Here is a 16,229-nt window from a genome sequence, read left to right on the forward strand (position 1 = left end):
TGCCTCAGGCGACTGACTGTGTGGAGTTTGCACATTCTCCCCGTGTCTGCGTGGGTTTCCTCCGGATGCTCCGGTTTCCTCCCACAGTCCAAAAATGTGCAGGTCAGGTGAATTGGCCAAGCTAAATTGCCCATAGTGTTAGGTGAAGGGGTAAAATGTAGGGGGATGGAGTGCGCTTCAGCGGGTCGGTGTGGACGTGTTGGGCTGAAGGACCTGTAAGTAATCTAATCTAATCTAATCTAAAAGAAAGACTGAGAATGTATGGGTTGGCATGGAAGGATCATTTGGACAGGGTAGGTTTGAATTCATTGGAGACAGAAAAATAAGAGATGACTTGGTTGAAACATTTAAGATCCTGAGGGCATTTGATAGAATGGATGTAGAAAGGATGCTTCCATTTGTGAGAGAATCTTGAGCCAATGGTCTCTGCTTCAGAATAAGGCATTGTTCATTTAAAACAGTGATGATGTAATTTTTTTTCTCACAGATTGTTTTGAGTCTTTGAAACTCACTTCCTGAATAGATGGCAGAAGCAGAATGTTAGAACGTTGTTAATCAGAGGGAGAAAGATTCATGTTAAGCAAGGGAGTGAAAGGTTTATCAGGGATATGAGGGAACATAGAGTGACCAGATCATCATGATCTTATTAAATGGCAGTGAAACTTTGAGGGCCTGAATGGCCTACTTCTGCTCCTAATTGATATCTTTAGATCAACCTTGACCCTGTACGTACTCAACAACTGGGCATCTACAGCTCCCTGGATTTGCAATACTTGAGGCAAAGACAATATTCCTCAAGTTGAAAAATGTGGTGCTGGAAAAACACAGCAGGCCAGGCAGCTTCCGAGGAACAGGAGAATCGACGTTATGCCCAAAACGTCGATTCTCCTGCTCCTCGGATGCTGCCTGGCCTGCTGTGTTTTTCCAGCACCACATTTTTCAACTCTGGTCTCCAACATCTGCAGTCCTCACTTACTCCACAATATTCCTCAAGTCAGGAATGGAATGATTACAGCACAGAAGATAGCTATTTGATCTACCGAGTCCATGCTAACTCTGAAAAGGCCAATCCAATTCAGAGTATCCAAGAAGGGTTCTGGGAGCAGGCCATGAGCTGGAGGTTAGTGGTACCATGTGCCATAACACTGGCAGCATAACATTCAAGGCTATGGGTCCAGTATGGAAGTATGGGGTTGGTGTAGGAGTATGGGACTGGTGTAGCAGTATGGGACTGGTGTTGGTAGTAGTATATTTTTGACACGATGGACCAAAACACCTCTTCTGCACTGTATGCTTCTGTAATACCCAACTGTCTGCCCCCCTTACGTGGCTATGTCTGAGGCAGAGCAGCAGTGTCCAGACATATTTAGAGACCGGGAGGGTACCATCGGGGTTGGGGTGCATCGTTATCCTGGAGAATGTTATTTTGATTTGATTTGGACAAATTTCCTTTCTAATCCTTTGGATTTCTGTCCTGGGTTTGATTAGTTTTTGTCACAGTGTGTAATCAAACCTGAATAATCTCTTATGTAAAAGAGCAGAGCACCAGTCGGTCCTAGTCCCCTGTTCCATCCCCTGAGATTATAGCTCCCTCAACTGCCCAGCCAATGTCCTTTAGAAACCATTCATTGTCTCTGCTTCCACTGTCCTACTAGGCAGTCAATTTCAAATCATAATCACTCTATCTCTACATTCTTCCAGATCCCTCACCATGTAAAATCTATAGCTCTCTCTATGGTCCACTCGGAAACTGGGTCGGACCCCGTGTCTCAGGATGTTCCGCGACCAAGCCCTTTCGGGATTGCCCAGTGTCAGTGCGATACCCTCTGTGTTGTCAGTTCTCTCTGATTCCAATGATAGTGACGCCAGTCACATAGACTGAGCTGTGCTCAGGAAGCCTCTGAGTTTACGTGGCAGAGTCCCTGCTGCCTGGCAACCGGGAGAGATACATTGGAGAGGAGGATCGAGCCGAGGCAAAACAAAACAAACACTCGAGCAAGGAGCCAACCTTAACTGGAAGACTTTCTGAGCAACTCTTGAGTGAGAAAATGCATGATCTGGACGCAGCGGGTGAAATGGCTGTGTTCAACCTTTACACCCCATCCACGCTGACCTGCCGGACCGACTGTTCGGCCCCTCACTGCGGCTCCTGCTATACCTGCACGCTGCAGCGCAAGCTAGCCTCCACCAAGCAGTGGTTCCTGCGAGCTGGGGACATCACCAAGCAGGAGTTCCTCATCGGGCTGGTCCGCAGGGTGGACAGCCTGGATCTCCTGCTGCAGCTCGACAGGGTCCTGCAGCCCACCCTCAGCAAAGACTTCACCCACTCCCGCTCGTCTGCCAACCCCAGCCTGCCCGAGGACTTCAGCACCCTGAGCTCAGACCGCTCCCTGAACAAGCTGGATTTACACAACTATGTGACCAGCGCCTGGGAGTGGTTTACTGGCTCCAAGCATTGGACCAAAACAAACTACCTGCTGGGCTTATTCCAGCTCTGCGATGTCAAGCATCTCCATCACATTGGGAATCTGATCCGAATACTTATAATCGGCAGGAGCACTCCTGAATTATTTGAATGGAAAGGTATGAGAAGTATCCAGCTATGAATCCCGCCAAACTCATTGAAATGTACCCTAGCACAATCTTCGCATTGCTTCCCAAAGCCAGCCAGACACAGGGCACCAGCTCAGTCATCAACTCAGTGACAATGCACTGTTGATTCTGAGCTGTGGTACAACACAATCCAAAATGGACTATATTAAAAACACAAAAATGCTGGAAGTGCTCGGGACATCCGGCAGGCATCTGTGGAAAGAGAAACAAAGGTGAATGTTTCAAGTTGATGATCTCCCAGGCCCTGATGTCTCACTCTTACCTAAGATGTGGCTAACACTGGCAAGACCAGCATTTCTTACATGTCTCTACTGCTGTGCAGAAGGTGGTGCTGAGCAATCTCCTTGAACCATGTGCAGTAGATACCTGTAAATCCATAGTGCTAGCTGGGAGAGAATGGGGATCCTCCTGTGGCTCAGTAATACTGTCCCTAGCCTGGACCAAGAAACACCAGGTTCAAGTTCCACCTGCTCCACAAGTATGTAGTAACATCTCTGAACAGGTATGTTAGAAAATTAGAACAGAATCCCTATAGATTGCGGAAGCAGGCATCTGGCCCATCAAGACCTCACTGATCCCTGATTGGTGACCCACTCCATCCATATAATTCATCTGGCCTGCATTTCTTTGGAGTGTAGGAGGAAACTGAAGCATACAAGTGGAAGGAGGCCACATAAACTCCACACAGCCAATCACCCAAGAGTGGAATTGAACCCAGGACACTGGTGCTGTGAGGCAGAAGTGCTCATCACTGTGCTACCCCAAGGTTAAATCAAACAAAGAGATCAAGGATGGTGTCCATGATCTTATGGGTATTTGCAGCATTTTTTTGTTTTCATTTCAGACTTCCAGCATCTACAGTATGTAATATAAAAAAGGCAGAATAGCATGTAGCTTTGAAAGAAAATACATTTGTTTTGGCTTTTTACCGGTTGAACTGGTAACCCTGCAGAACTTGGGCTTCTTTTAACCTTGGTTCTGTGCCTTTTGTTTCTGTACTTCCTCCTTATCGCTGTTGACTATGGTTATTTGCAGTTCCCATTTTATTCCTGTTTATCCCATGGTCACATAAGAGGGTCTGAATGGGTCATACTTGTGGGATTGTTTGCAGTATCCCGATTATTAAGAAGAAATTGGAACTAAAAGAATGCTGGAACAGAGAAGATGAAGAAGGAGAGGGAGATATTTGAATTCACAGCTTTTCAAAACAATAAAATATTTTGTGGAAGTAACTAGTGAATGATAGTTTCCATTGATTGGCTATTAGTAGCAATAGAGCCTAACATTCAGGATTATCAAAATATTGAAATAATAAATTTGAAGATCAGAGGTTTATTAAAACATCAACTGCTTTATTACACAAACATAGCAGAGCTGAAGCAATAACATAATTTAAAAGGGCATTGATTAAACATTTGAGAGGGACAAAAATATTTTTTACAAACACAGGAAATGCGCAGAGAAATGGGAATTAAGTAGATGGTTTCAGTCAAAGATCGTTGGACCCAATGATCTTCTATTGTGTCATCATTTCTATGTAAAGTGAAATACAAAACAAATCCCCACATAAACAAATTTGTGTGTTTTGCTTCAAATGTTTACCTGTTAATTCCAGGTTTTATTTTTCTGTCTGTATCAATGCATGTTTCTTTATTAATAGCTCCAATCATTCTTAGTGCATTCTGTCATTCCAATATTAATCACATTCCGACACTGGAAATTTAAATATGTGTCTATAGAGGTTTGATGCAATGATTACATTCACAACAATAAACTCTCAACATCTTAAAATAATGCAAGTTAGCTAATAATTCAAGAAGTTTTACATATCCCCAAATCTCACTTTGTTAATATACCTTGACACACAACAGAAGACTTCTGATTATAATTTAATCCATTATAGTTGGTGAATAGATTGTTTATAAACATTTAGAGTGGATTATTAGGTCAATTTATTAAATATTATTCTGTACTAAGCTGAATACCACAAATGGCAAGGTGCTCCACAGTTGTGACAAAATGATGAATTAAAAACAAAACATTTATAGGTTGTCAGTCCTTTACAAAAGCAAAACACTGTAATTGTTGGAAATCTGAAACGAACAACAAAAATGATGGAAAAAAAATCAGCAGTCAGGTAATCTCTGTGAAGAGAAACAGAGACATATTTCAGGTAGATGACCTTTTACCAGAACTAATCTCATTCATTTTACTATTCTCTATTGTAATACAAAACAAACATGAAACAGATTGTTAGGGCAATATCATTTATGTATGTTCTCTGTAAGTTAGGAAATTATGGAAGATTTCCTTTACAGAAGAGCAGCTGGGACAAAAACAGAAATTGCTTGAGAAACTCAACAGGTCTTATAGCAAGTGTGGGGAGAAAGCAGAGTCAATGTTTAGAATCAGTTGGAACAATATCTGAACTTTTTTTATGAAGGGCTTTTGTAGGCAATATGTAAGAATCCTGTAAAGAGATCAACTTTACTAATTGTTACCTTGCCTTTGGATTGTTTCTATCAGAACTCAAACAACTTGGATTATTGAAATATTTACTTAGTTATACCTTTGTCAAATAATGTGACCAAGACAGGATTCTGATACTCCTCTTCCAGATCCTTTGACATGTTTGCCTAATTATTGGCAAGGATTTTATTCCTTCTGAGCAAATATACGGCTGAAGATTCCAGGACAATAAACATGTTAATCCACATCTGGCTGTCTTCTGATGTGTAAAAATGGAAAGAAATGTGAATTCACTTGATATTTTTGGAGATGGTACATTAATTTTTTTGTTGGCTTCCATTAAAACAAATAGGAAGATAATTTTGCAAGTTGCAGTTGAACAAGCACAGATGTCTCATGCTGGGAATTGGTCACTGGTACAGATGGATTGCCATCTTAAAGTGCAGAATGCTTCAAAGCTCCAGTATTTCGTGACTAAATCAATGGTTAAATTCTGATGGTCCTGAGTTTATCTTTAATCCAGACCAGAAAGACTTCAGTATTTTAGAGGATCTCAAATGCTATCATGCTATGAAAATTCCTGGCATTTTAAAACAAAATATCATCTGAGTCACCATGAACATCCTATGGTTGACCTACTATTGTGTAGATGTGAGCTAAAGTTTAACCATGGATATTACAAATAAATCATTTGTTTGCAACTTTCAGTTTTGCCTTTATATAATCCTTTGGCATCAAGCTTGTAGAAAATTAGAAATTGAAAACCTTTTAACTTTGCTGCTTTCTATGTTTTATTTGTGACAGTTGTTGACTGCCAATTTTTGAGCTACAGCTTTTTGACAACCATGATATTTGGTTTTTATTCATGTTTGCTCTTTGTTGAGTGATGTAGAGTGCATTTGTTGAGATTAAATGTTAGAAAATGGGAATCCATTGATGCAGTCATCTGTATGACCACCAGCTTAGCTGGACTTTTAGTCATAAGGTAGATTTACTACTGCCACTATCCTCTTTCAGAGGCTACTTTGTCGAGTGTGGTAGAGGGAAATCACTAGATGGTCTAATGAGGAGAGCCTCTTGCCTTCAGCAAGATGTAGTATGTTGTATGATAGCAATTGAATATGAGTTATAGTGGTAAGCTAGGCATTATTGCAAAGACAATGAGGAGACGACGATGTTTTGTTTCAGGTCTGTTTTGTCTCATTTCAGAGTTGCTGTAGCTTTTCCTCACTCAAGTCCTTATGAAATCACCAAAATGGTTGAAGCATTAATCATTTCAGAACCAATTCCTTGTACAATGATCAAGTGAAAGTATAGTACAAGAACTTGTAGAATTATTGCATAATCTATTATAGAACACCAAATAAATGAGTATGTTGTCTAGAGTGACTATTTTTGTATAATTAACAGAATTTTATGTGTAATTTTACTCGTTAATTAAATAAAATGTGAATACAACTGTGTTGAGACACTGTCCCCGAATCAAAATAACTTGCATTATTCTTAACCCTCACTGAGTCTCAATTGAGATTTCATTTTTAGATAACTTGAATGCAAACCTAGCAATTTTACTAAAAGAGATACAATCTGTTGCAGTATAGGTTTTCAAATGTGGTTACATTGTACCTGGGAGTTTATACAATCATCACATTTTTGTCCTTTAACCATCAGATTTTTGCATGCTACATCAGTTACTATATCCGTAATAAAACAAGTTTTGCAAGGATAACACTGTTTTTCTTTGGTTAGCTGGCTCTGGATTTTGAAATATAAGCTCTTTATAATATATTATATTACAGTCTTACATGTTGACAAGTTTGAAAGTCAGCACATTATTTTAATAAGTATTATACAGTCAGTGTAATCCCCACAGGATATAAACTGTTAGTCTGTAGCAATGTCCATTAACAATGTTTTATGGACCATTAGATTAGATTTACCCCTCAGAGTCAATCATTCAATTCAATTCTTTGTGAACTTTATGGAATGCTTGTAAAAATGGGGAGTAATGGCGTTTGTACTTGGAAATACATTTGCCTTTGTTAATTACATATAGAACATTTCTGAAAATTAATCACTTTTTGTGGCAGCTTTTCATTTTGCTTCCAATATTTGGAAGAAATACCAATGTAAAGGGAAAACAACATTTGTACTGTTGTAAGTGGACTCTGGTTGTTGGAGGTGTTGCCATGGAGAATACATCATTTAGATGATGACTGCCAGTTAACTGTCAAGCTTTCTTCAAATTTTAAACCAAGCAGATTGACTGTGATTGGTCAAAGTATTGTACGGGCCAATGAACCGGAGAGCATTTCTGTAGTGATTCAAACCAGGTAGATCTTGTTGACTGTGAGATCCTTGACTGGGGTTGTTAACTTGGACTAATCAGGAAGCCCTGGTTGACAGATATAAACAGATGATTCAGACTCTCTTCAGTTCAAGGACTGACTCTCAGCTGGCTGGCCACGGCTAGTATACTGTGCACATATAAATAAGGAATGACCTGTTGATGGGATACTGGCCTCTGTGCAGTTATTTCAATCTCCTACCTACTTTATTGAGTTGAAGCAGGCACAGTGGCTATGTTCTTTCACTTGGCAAAGAACAGAGCCTGTGTAATAATATGTAAAGATTCCAATCTGTACAATGACACTCTACTACAAGCCAGACTGACAATCCTATGTCTGCTGTCAGTGCAATTCTTCACACACTCAATGTTATTAAACAAATGTTATTTAACTGTAGAATCACATGAATGCTTGGCACTGTTTAGAGTTTTGTAAGTGCAGAATCTTTCTATAGCATTCAGAAAAGGTGATGAAGTCTCATTATATGTATACATTTTTCGTATTCCATTTTCAAATCTATCCATTAATACAATTATAAGTATGTACATTTCAAACACTAACTAGAAGCAAGTAGCATATGGGAATAAAGCATCTGCTGTAAAATGAAATTCAGCAATAAGATTAATACTCTTAGGGAAAATGGGAGAAGATTGCCATTTTGCTGAACATAATGAGATATTCTGATCCTCTTAGTGAAGTAATGAGATATGTTTTAGGGCTATGATTACTTGGTCATTACTTTCCAGGCATGTTTGAAATAATGCTGTATTAGATTTATTCTCTTACGTTTTCAGATTATTATCTTTAGAAAACTACAAATAATTAATTTAAATTTATAATCAGTTGCATAAGGGAACTAGAAGGTTAATCTAGACTTTGAGCAAATCATGCTTAAGTTGCTGAAGAGTGTACAGTGTACCAATCATTTTAAACATTTGCAACATTCTAAGGAGTGACTAAATTTCAAAGGAAATGTGACCTTAAGACCTTATTAGTATGAGATTGGAAAGAGAGTTGCAATAATATTGAATCTAATCATCTATGTACATTTAATCCATCTTTCTTGAATATAGAACTACTTTCTATAGATGACCATCATTTCCAATAACCATATTCTTTTTCTGTATTGTTATAAACCAGCTGGACAAGTCAGGTCCTCGAGTAAAACTGGACGTGGTAGAATATAAGTTTTGTTCTTTTTGTTCAGTGTGAGGTGAATCATTAAACCATATTCACAAATTACTATTAACAAAATAACAGAAAGGTTTGTTACACAACAGAAAACACAATCCATATGACAGTAAACTAGAATTATTGGAAGAATTACAATACAAATATCAGTAAGAAACATTCATTCCTATTAAGCAAGCTATGCTTTATAGATGCTCAAACTTCACTGAAAAGGCATTCCATCTCCACTTTAAATCTTCTTGCTCAGCTAGCCTAGCTGTAATCAATCTCTTTTCAACTAATTCATGTACATTCACTAGATGCTATTTTCTTCAGTCAACATCTCTCTCAAGATCTTTAAAACTCTAGCTCTCTTAGAATTTAATTTATCATGTCTTCATCTACATTGTAAGTTGTCTTCATCTCTAACACTCCACAGTCTTCTGCTTCTGGAACCTTCTTCTTACTGTTTTCTAAACATCCCAGGAGTTCTCCCCAGCCTGACTGCCTGGAGACTGCTAACAACAACAATCCTCTTCTAGGGCATTGCATCCAGTTCTGTTCACCCTGCTATAGAAAGGATATTATTAAGTTGGACAGAGTTCATAAAAGATTTACCAAGATGTTGCGGGGAATGGAGGGTTTCAGTTAAAAGGAGAGGCAGGATGAGCTAGGACTTTTTTGACTGGAGTGTAGGAGGTTGAGAGGTGACCTTATAGATGTTTATAAAATCACGAAGAGTATAGATAAGGTGAATAGCAGGTGTCTTTTCCCGCAGGTTGGTAATTTGAAAACTAGGGGACATATTTTTAAGGTGAGAGGAGAAAGATTTAAAAAAATACATGAGGAACAGAAAATGGTTTGTATGTAGAATGAACTTCCAGTGGAAATATCAATGTGGGTACAGTTTCAATATTTAAAATACAATTGGATTGGTACATGAATAAGACATGTTTGGAGGGATATGAGCCAGGTTCAGGAAGGTGGGACTAGTTTACTTTGGGATTATGGTTGGTATGGACTGGTTGAAGTGAAGGATCTGTTTTGTGCTGTATGACTCTATGATACTGTCACTCTTCTGCCGTTGTGGGCCACTTTCCTCTTCATGAAGCTATTCTTGCTTCTGTATCCCTAGACCTCCTCTCTCTCTCTCTCTTTCTCTGTCTCTCTCCACCTTCATGGGTGAATGCCCTGTGCCCCCTCACCCGTATCCATTCACAGACACATCCCCCAACTCTCCCACCTCCTCATTCATGGCAGTACCACCCCCTCCCCATTCCTGGCTGCATTCTTTGAGGTCTTATTCACAGCTGAATCCCTGTTTTCCAACCCCCTTCCACCTCCTGTTTGTGGTCACACTTCTCAACCCTACCTCTATTCACAGCCACAGACCCTGAACACCCCCTCTATCTCCCTGCTCATGGTTGCACCACCCCTCCCTTTCATGGCTGCATTTCCTATTTCCACCTTATTCATGACCGCTTCTTCAGACCCCATTCATGACTAAATACCTTGTTCCTACTCCCCCCCCCCCCCAACCTTATCCATGGTCACAACACTCAGACCCCACCATTATTTAAGGCTGCATTCTGTTTAACTGTGAATGCACAATTTAAACAGCGCACAGTCTTTTGTGCTAGTGTCAGCGGACACAGTCTTAAAAAAAACTAAAATCTATATATTTTCTATTTTAGTATTAGACTCAACTTTCTTTCAAGTTTTAATAACCACTTCTCTTTGTCAGAGAGTAATACAGAAGCAATCCTAATCTTTCTGACAACCTGGATTTTGTGTCCAGGCTGTTCTAATATAAATTGAACATATGACTTTCTAACCTTGAGGCGGGAGTGCAAACACTGACTTAGAGCTAGGTTCTTTCAAATTATTTTAGGAATATAATACTGGAAGTTATTGGAAAGCTATTTCGTGGTATGCATGTTATAACATTTTAACAAATTTTGTATCACTCTATAATGCTTTATGTGAATTCCTGCCGACACTCATGCCAGTATGACCCAAAACCTGCTTTACAGCATACTTACCAACAGGCCTTCAGAAAAAGCACCAGTTGATGCTGTATACTTCTGTCTTTCCCAAAAGTACCATTAATCTGAATACTCGCTGTTGTTTTGTCACTTCTTTGTATGTCACCTTGAAGAACTCAGATAGTGAGGACATGCAGACAACACCACCTGCAAGTTCTTCTCTGGGTCACTGTTTTCTCATATATATAAGAAATATATATGTCCTACACTGCTGCTGTGCCTAAACTCTGGACATCTCTCCCTAATGCACTATCCAAATACCTATGTCACAGTAACTGCAATGGTTCAAGATGATGCTTTCACAGGGGCAATTGGGGATGGGCAATAAATGCTGGCTTATCCAGTGATACTCACATCTTGTGCACCAATCGACCATCTCCAAAAGACAAATGGAGTTAGTGCTCAAAAGTCCATCCATTTTCATTTTGAAATAATAAAAAAGTCAACGAATTGGTTTTCTGTAAAATTATTGAGCTTTGCATAATTGAAAGTTTCTGCAATTTGATCATAGAGCAAGTTAATCAAAATCAAAAATGACATATTGTTATTTCTTTCCCTCCTTGTGTCATGACCAAGGTTGGAAGCGTGCACTGTTGCTTTTTTTAGTCCCATAATTGAAATGGCCAATTATGTAGGTCTTAGACTATGTCAGGAGAAAGTGAGGACTGCAGATGCTGGAGATCAGAGCTGAAAATGTGTTGCTGGAAAAGCGCAGCAGGTCAGGCAGCATCCAAGGAGCAGGAGAATCGACGTTTCGGGCATGAGCCCTTCTTCAGAAATGCCTGAAGAAGGGCTCATGCCTGAAACGTCGATTCTCCTGTTCCTTGGATGTTGCCTGACCTGCTGCGCTTTTCCAGCAACACATTTTCAGCTTAGACAATGTCAGGTCCAGTATGAAGAACAAGTCAGTCAAGTTTCTTTGGCCAACAACAAGCAAAATTAGTCAAACTAAGATGCAAACAAGCAACAAGCAATACAGATTATACAAATGTATATAGCTACTCCTTAAAAAAACTAACACACACACTTACACAATCTCTCCTACACACTCACAGTCTCTCTCTGTCCCACACACACAAAGTCTGTCTGTCTGTCTCTCTCTCTCTTCTCACACACATACACACACACAGAGTCACAAACACACAGTTACACACACACATTTACACAGTTTCACACATACACACGTCTGTGGAGTAAAAAAGAGAAACTTCTGCAGGATATTAGTTTTAAAAAACTTTGGCCAAATAATATTAAGCACACGAAAATGGATAAGTCGCAGATTATTACAAATGGCATTCTGATTCTGAAGCTTTTCTGTACACACAAGCTGCTGGTATTGCAATGTCTTCCTTAAACAATCATAGCTGGCTGAATCCCCTTTGCTACCGAGGCTGTAGTAGATTACAGTGAATTCTCTCCAAGAATCTCCCAGGAGTGACAAAGACAATGTAGGAGCAGTTTACTGCAGATGCTGGAATCTGTACTGAAAACAACAGATGCTGGAGATCACAATGGGTTAGACAGCATCTGTGGAGAGAGAACAAGCTAACATTTTGAGTCTTGATGACTTTTCATCAGAGCTGAAGCGAAGAGTTATGTAGACTCAAAACATGACCTTGCTCTCTCTCTCCATGGATGCTGGGTGACCCTTTGTGATTTCAAGCATTTGTTGCTTTCAGTGGCAAAGGTAACATCTGGTGCATTCTAAGCTCCCTGTCTTTGCTGAGAGAAGTTGTGAAGAAAGAGAGCAATATGCTGTTGCTCTTCAGGCAGATCAAAAATGTCATTTTCTTATTTCACACACACACTAGGCATGTGACTCATTTCTGGGTCAGACAGTACGGTTCCACCCGAGCGCCCTGCTCTTTTGAGGCGTTGTTGCGGTTGTGTCCAGTATGTTTTCTGCAGCAAAGTGTCCTTCACTTAAAATGTTCAAGAGATATTTATCTTGTTCCATTTAATCTGTTAGAAAATATTAAGGAGACCTCAACATTATGCCAATTAAGTCATCTCAATTTCTGTGCATAGCAGCAAGTTTTCAAACCAGCCTTTCCAGGAGACAAGTTAAATCATATATTTAAAAACCTATCTGCACATTTGCAACATTATGGTCTTTGGACCATTTTAGCACAAGTACATTCAGAAGGTGAAGAAAGAGGGAGATGATGTAATGGGATATATACATCTGACCTGAATATAATTTCCCATTAACCGCCAAAAGTTACTAACTGCGGTGCAATTGTTTAAAAAAAACTTGGGATTAAAATCTACTCTAGTATAGTACTGAAGAGGTGCCATTCTGTTGGATGTGCCTTTGTTTAGAAGAAATGGTAAACATATTTTGTATTTTTTTCCTCAAGAGGTTCCATGGCACTTTTGAAAAAGAACAGGGCATTAGTATGTAAATATATCCAATATTCATCCCCCAACCACCATCACTAAATTAAAGAAACAATTTATCTGGTTCATTCTCACATTGCTATTTGTATGATCTTCCTGGACACAAATTGGCAGCTGTCTTTCCTCTATTATAACAGTGACTTCTTCATGTTTCAGGTGAAGAGAAAGATGAAGATGATAACTTGCTGCATGAATCGAATTATACCTTTCGGACGGATGAACATCCTGAACTGAAGCAGCTGACTGAAATCTGGCCTGAGTATTCAGAAGTCACACTTGACATGCTTCCATCGAGCCTGTTGTATCGACCGGAAGACAAGACTGGTAAGAATGGTTAGAGAATGAGATATGCGGTGCATCCCAATGATGAAAATGTCACCAATGTTGCTGTTGCTGAGGTTGAGTTTCAGAGATCCACCACTGGGTTTGCTTTGGTTAGGAGTAGAATTTTGCACTTAACAGCATTTAGAGCTTAGTGTTTGACAATAAGAGTTATCATTAAAGTAGAAGGTACAGGTGGAGTTTACCACGTTTGTGCCTGGTAGAATGGCAGGAGCAAACTCCTGATTTATGTACCACATTCTTCATCTGAACAAAATAATGAGGACTTACCTGTGGGTTTCCTAACCAATTAGGGAGGGCCGGTGGGATGACATAGTCAATGCAGCAATGAAAGATCTGTATTGAAAAGGAATCCTGGCAGTGGGAATCCTGTTTGGAGGAAAACATCCGGTTGAGGGAGGAAGCAGCAAGGTGTGGAAAGGCTGCTTTACTAATCATAGAACCATCCCTGGATTTAAGCAGTAAGGGGCTAGGGAGAAGCCAGGATAATGGCAGGAGGGGGCGAGTCAGCCTCAATGAGCATGTGCAGCTTCAGGTTGGTGAGGCTGTGAGCAGCCAGAGATGAGCGATGTTCAGGACCTTGATCTGTTTCTGGAAAAGTTCATCGACATCATCAAGTCTGGCAAGGTGAGTGTCTCAGCTGGCAGCTCTCTACCCCTCACATCCTGAGCTGCCACCTGAGCCACATTCCTCTGACCAATACACCTTCTCTCCAACTTCCTCCTCAAACCTCAGCCTCAGCATATCACACATACCCTCGCTGGCAGTCTGATATCCTATCACTGCAACCACTTACAGTCACCCTCTTCAAAGGTTGACCCTCCACCCTCGGCACCTAATTCACTTAGTAAATGTTTACCATGATCTGACATTCTGACAGAGCATAATGCTAACTTGGTGTGGCATCTCAGCCATGTTCAGCACTAGCTCATACTTTTCACGGGCGGCATCATGTGTCAGTGGTTAGCACTGCTGCCTCACAGCACCAGGGACCCAGGTTTGATTCCAGACTGTGTGGAGTTTTCACATTCTCCCCATGACTGCAAAGGTTTCCTCCAGGTGCTTTGGTTTCCTCCCACAGTCTAAAGATGTGCAGACTAGGTGAATTGGCCATCATAAATTGCCATTAATGTCAAGGGATGGGTTAGCCATAGGAAATGCAGGGTTACAGGAATAGGGTCTGGGTGAGATGCTGTTTGAAGGGTTGGTGTGGACTTGGTGGGCTGAATAGCCTGTTTCCACACTGTAGGGATTCTATGATTTCCCACAGGGGCATTATTAGAGATAGGGCAGGAAGGAGACAGTGAGTATCCGCAGGTGTCTTGTAGGTGGTGTGGCTCTTGCCTCCAGTGTGTAACTCTCACACTGATAACGAATATGCTGCAGTGCTGCCCAGGCATCAGCAGGAGGAGCTCAGTGCTCACCCGTAGCATCTCCAAAATTGTTCACTGTGATAGCCTGTGATAGGGTTAGCCTAGATCAATGACAGGGAGAGAATTTAGAAGAAGGTCAGTTTGCCAGAGGTGCGGAGGGAGCCAATGCTAATGGTGAGTATGCAGAAGAAGCCAGGGCCATACTACATTGAGGCAGACAGGTCTGCGAAAACCAGCTAACTACTAGGTCTGAGGCATATGTGGGCAATCACAACCATGAGCCAATATGAGTCAGAGGTGTTCCGGCCCTCAAAGGAATGCTAACTTCAAAAACTAAAATTTAAGGTGGCTTGTTCACCATTAAGTGCAAGTGGATTCATTCTCCCTTGCACCAATTACCTCCTGTTCAGTTTTCTAACCTGAGCATCAGAATGGGGTTATGTAGCATTATGTGGGCGCTGCCTTTAGATGATTAAAACTTCAGTTTTCAAGTGGCATCCATTATTACAGAGATGTAATGAATTGATTCCCGAAGCCCAAGTTCATGCTTTTCAGAAGTTATTTTCCTTGAAGAGGGTAGGAGGGATTAACAGCTTCAGTGATCTTTACAGAGTTCCATTTGATGCATATGGGAGTGAGTGCAGTGAGCAGAGTCCCTCTGGATAGTCTACAAAGAAAACATAAATAGTCAAAAATAAAAACAGAAAGTGTTGAAGCAACTCAGCACATCTGACAATATCTTCAGAGAGAGAAAAACAATTAATGTTTCAAGGCCAGTATGACTCTTCTTTGGAACACCTATCAACAGTAACCTTGATAAATTGAATGAGACTGTAGAACTGTCAATATAAACTATAATTTGTGTCAAATATTGGGTTGTACAGAAGGTTGGGACTTGTTCATTCAAAGGGACTTCAGTGTTGGTTATTCTTACTTTGCAGACAGCCACATCTTGGTGTGACCTTGCCAGCCACAGGAAGCCTACTGGGTTTGCCTCAGATGAATTTAGCAGCGGTTCTCAGCTGGTTTGAGGCCTATAGGGCTCAGAGGTGTGAACTCCTCACTTAGACATTCTTGGGTTTCAGGCAGCAGGGAAGTGGAGTGGCAGGGCACCTCAAGAGTGTCCTGAGATGATAAACCTGAGATGCATGCCTGTTGGTTCTCCTCCTTGCTTGTGCACAATGACATCTTCCTCGCCCCTTGAGGAGATGGCGCACTTGAAGGGCAGTCAAAGTCTCTTGGCCTCTTTCACCCAGCCAGTGAATGAATATATCCCTGGCTCAAGTGATTGATTATAGGTCCTGCCTTTACCTGACAGACACTGACTGTTCTGCCATACAGCACCAATGACCTGTTCCATGAAGGCAACCATGCACTCACCATCCTCAGTTACAACAACAGATTGAACCTGGACAGAGATGAATTCCCTTGACTCCGGTTTGGACATGATCTCTGACACTTCTGCCAGA

General features: G+C 40.7%; 1 protein-coding gene across 3 annotated transcripts in view; it reads left to right on the forward strand.

Annotated features, from left to right (window-relative positions):
• The window catches only part of fbxw10 (F-box and WD repeat domain containing 10), a 73,582-nt gene that overhangs the window by 4,596 nt on the left and 52,757 nt on the right, over positions 1-16,229 (forward strand). For 2 of the 3 annotated variants that reach the window (XM_060844245.1, XM_060844246.1), the window contains exons 2-3: positions 1,702-2,583; positions 13,202-13,369. In XM_060844245.1, coding sequence (XP_060700228.1) covers positions 2,049-2,583; positions 13,202-13,369 — 703 coding nt within the window. In that variant the 5' untranslated portion in view covers positions 1,702-2,048. The remainder of the gene's footprint in view (positions 1-1,701; positions 2,584-13,201; positions 13,370-16,229) is intronic. The other variant, XM_060844247.1, reaches the window with a different exon arrangement.

This window comes from Hemiscyllium ocellatum, chromosome 25 (genome assembly GCF_020745735.1).
Source record: "Hemiscyllium ocellatum isolate sHemOce1 chromosome 25, sHemOce1.pat.X.cur, whole genome shotgun sequence".
NCBI classification, from domain to species: domain Eukaryota; kingdom Metazoa; phylum Chordata; class Chondrichthyes; order Orectolobiformes; family Hemiscylliidae; genus Hemiscyllium; species Hemiscyllium ocellatum.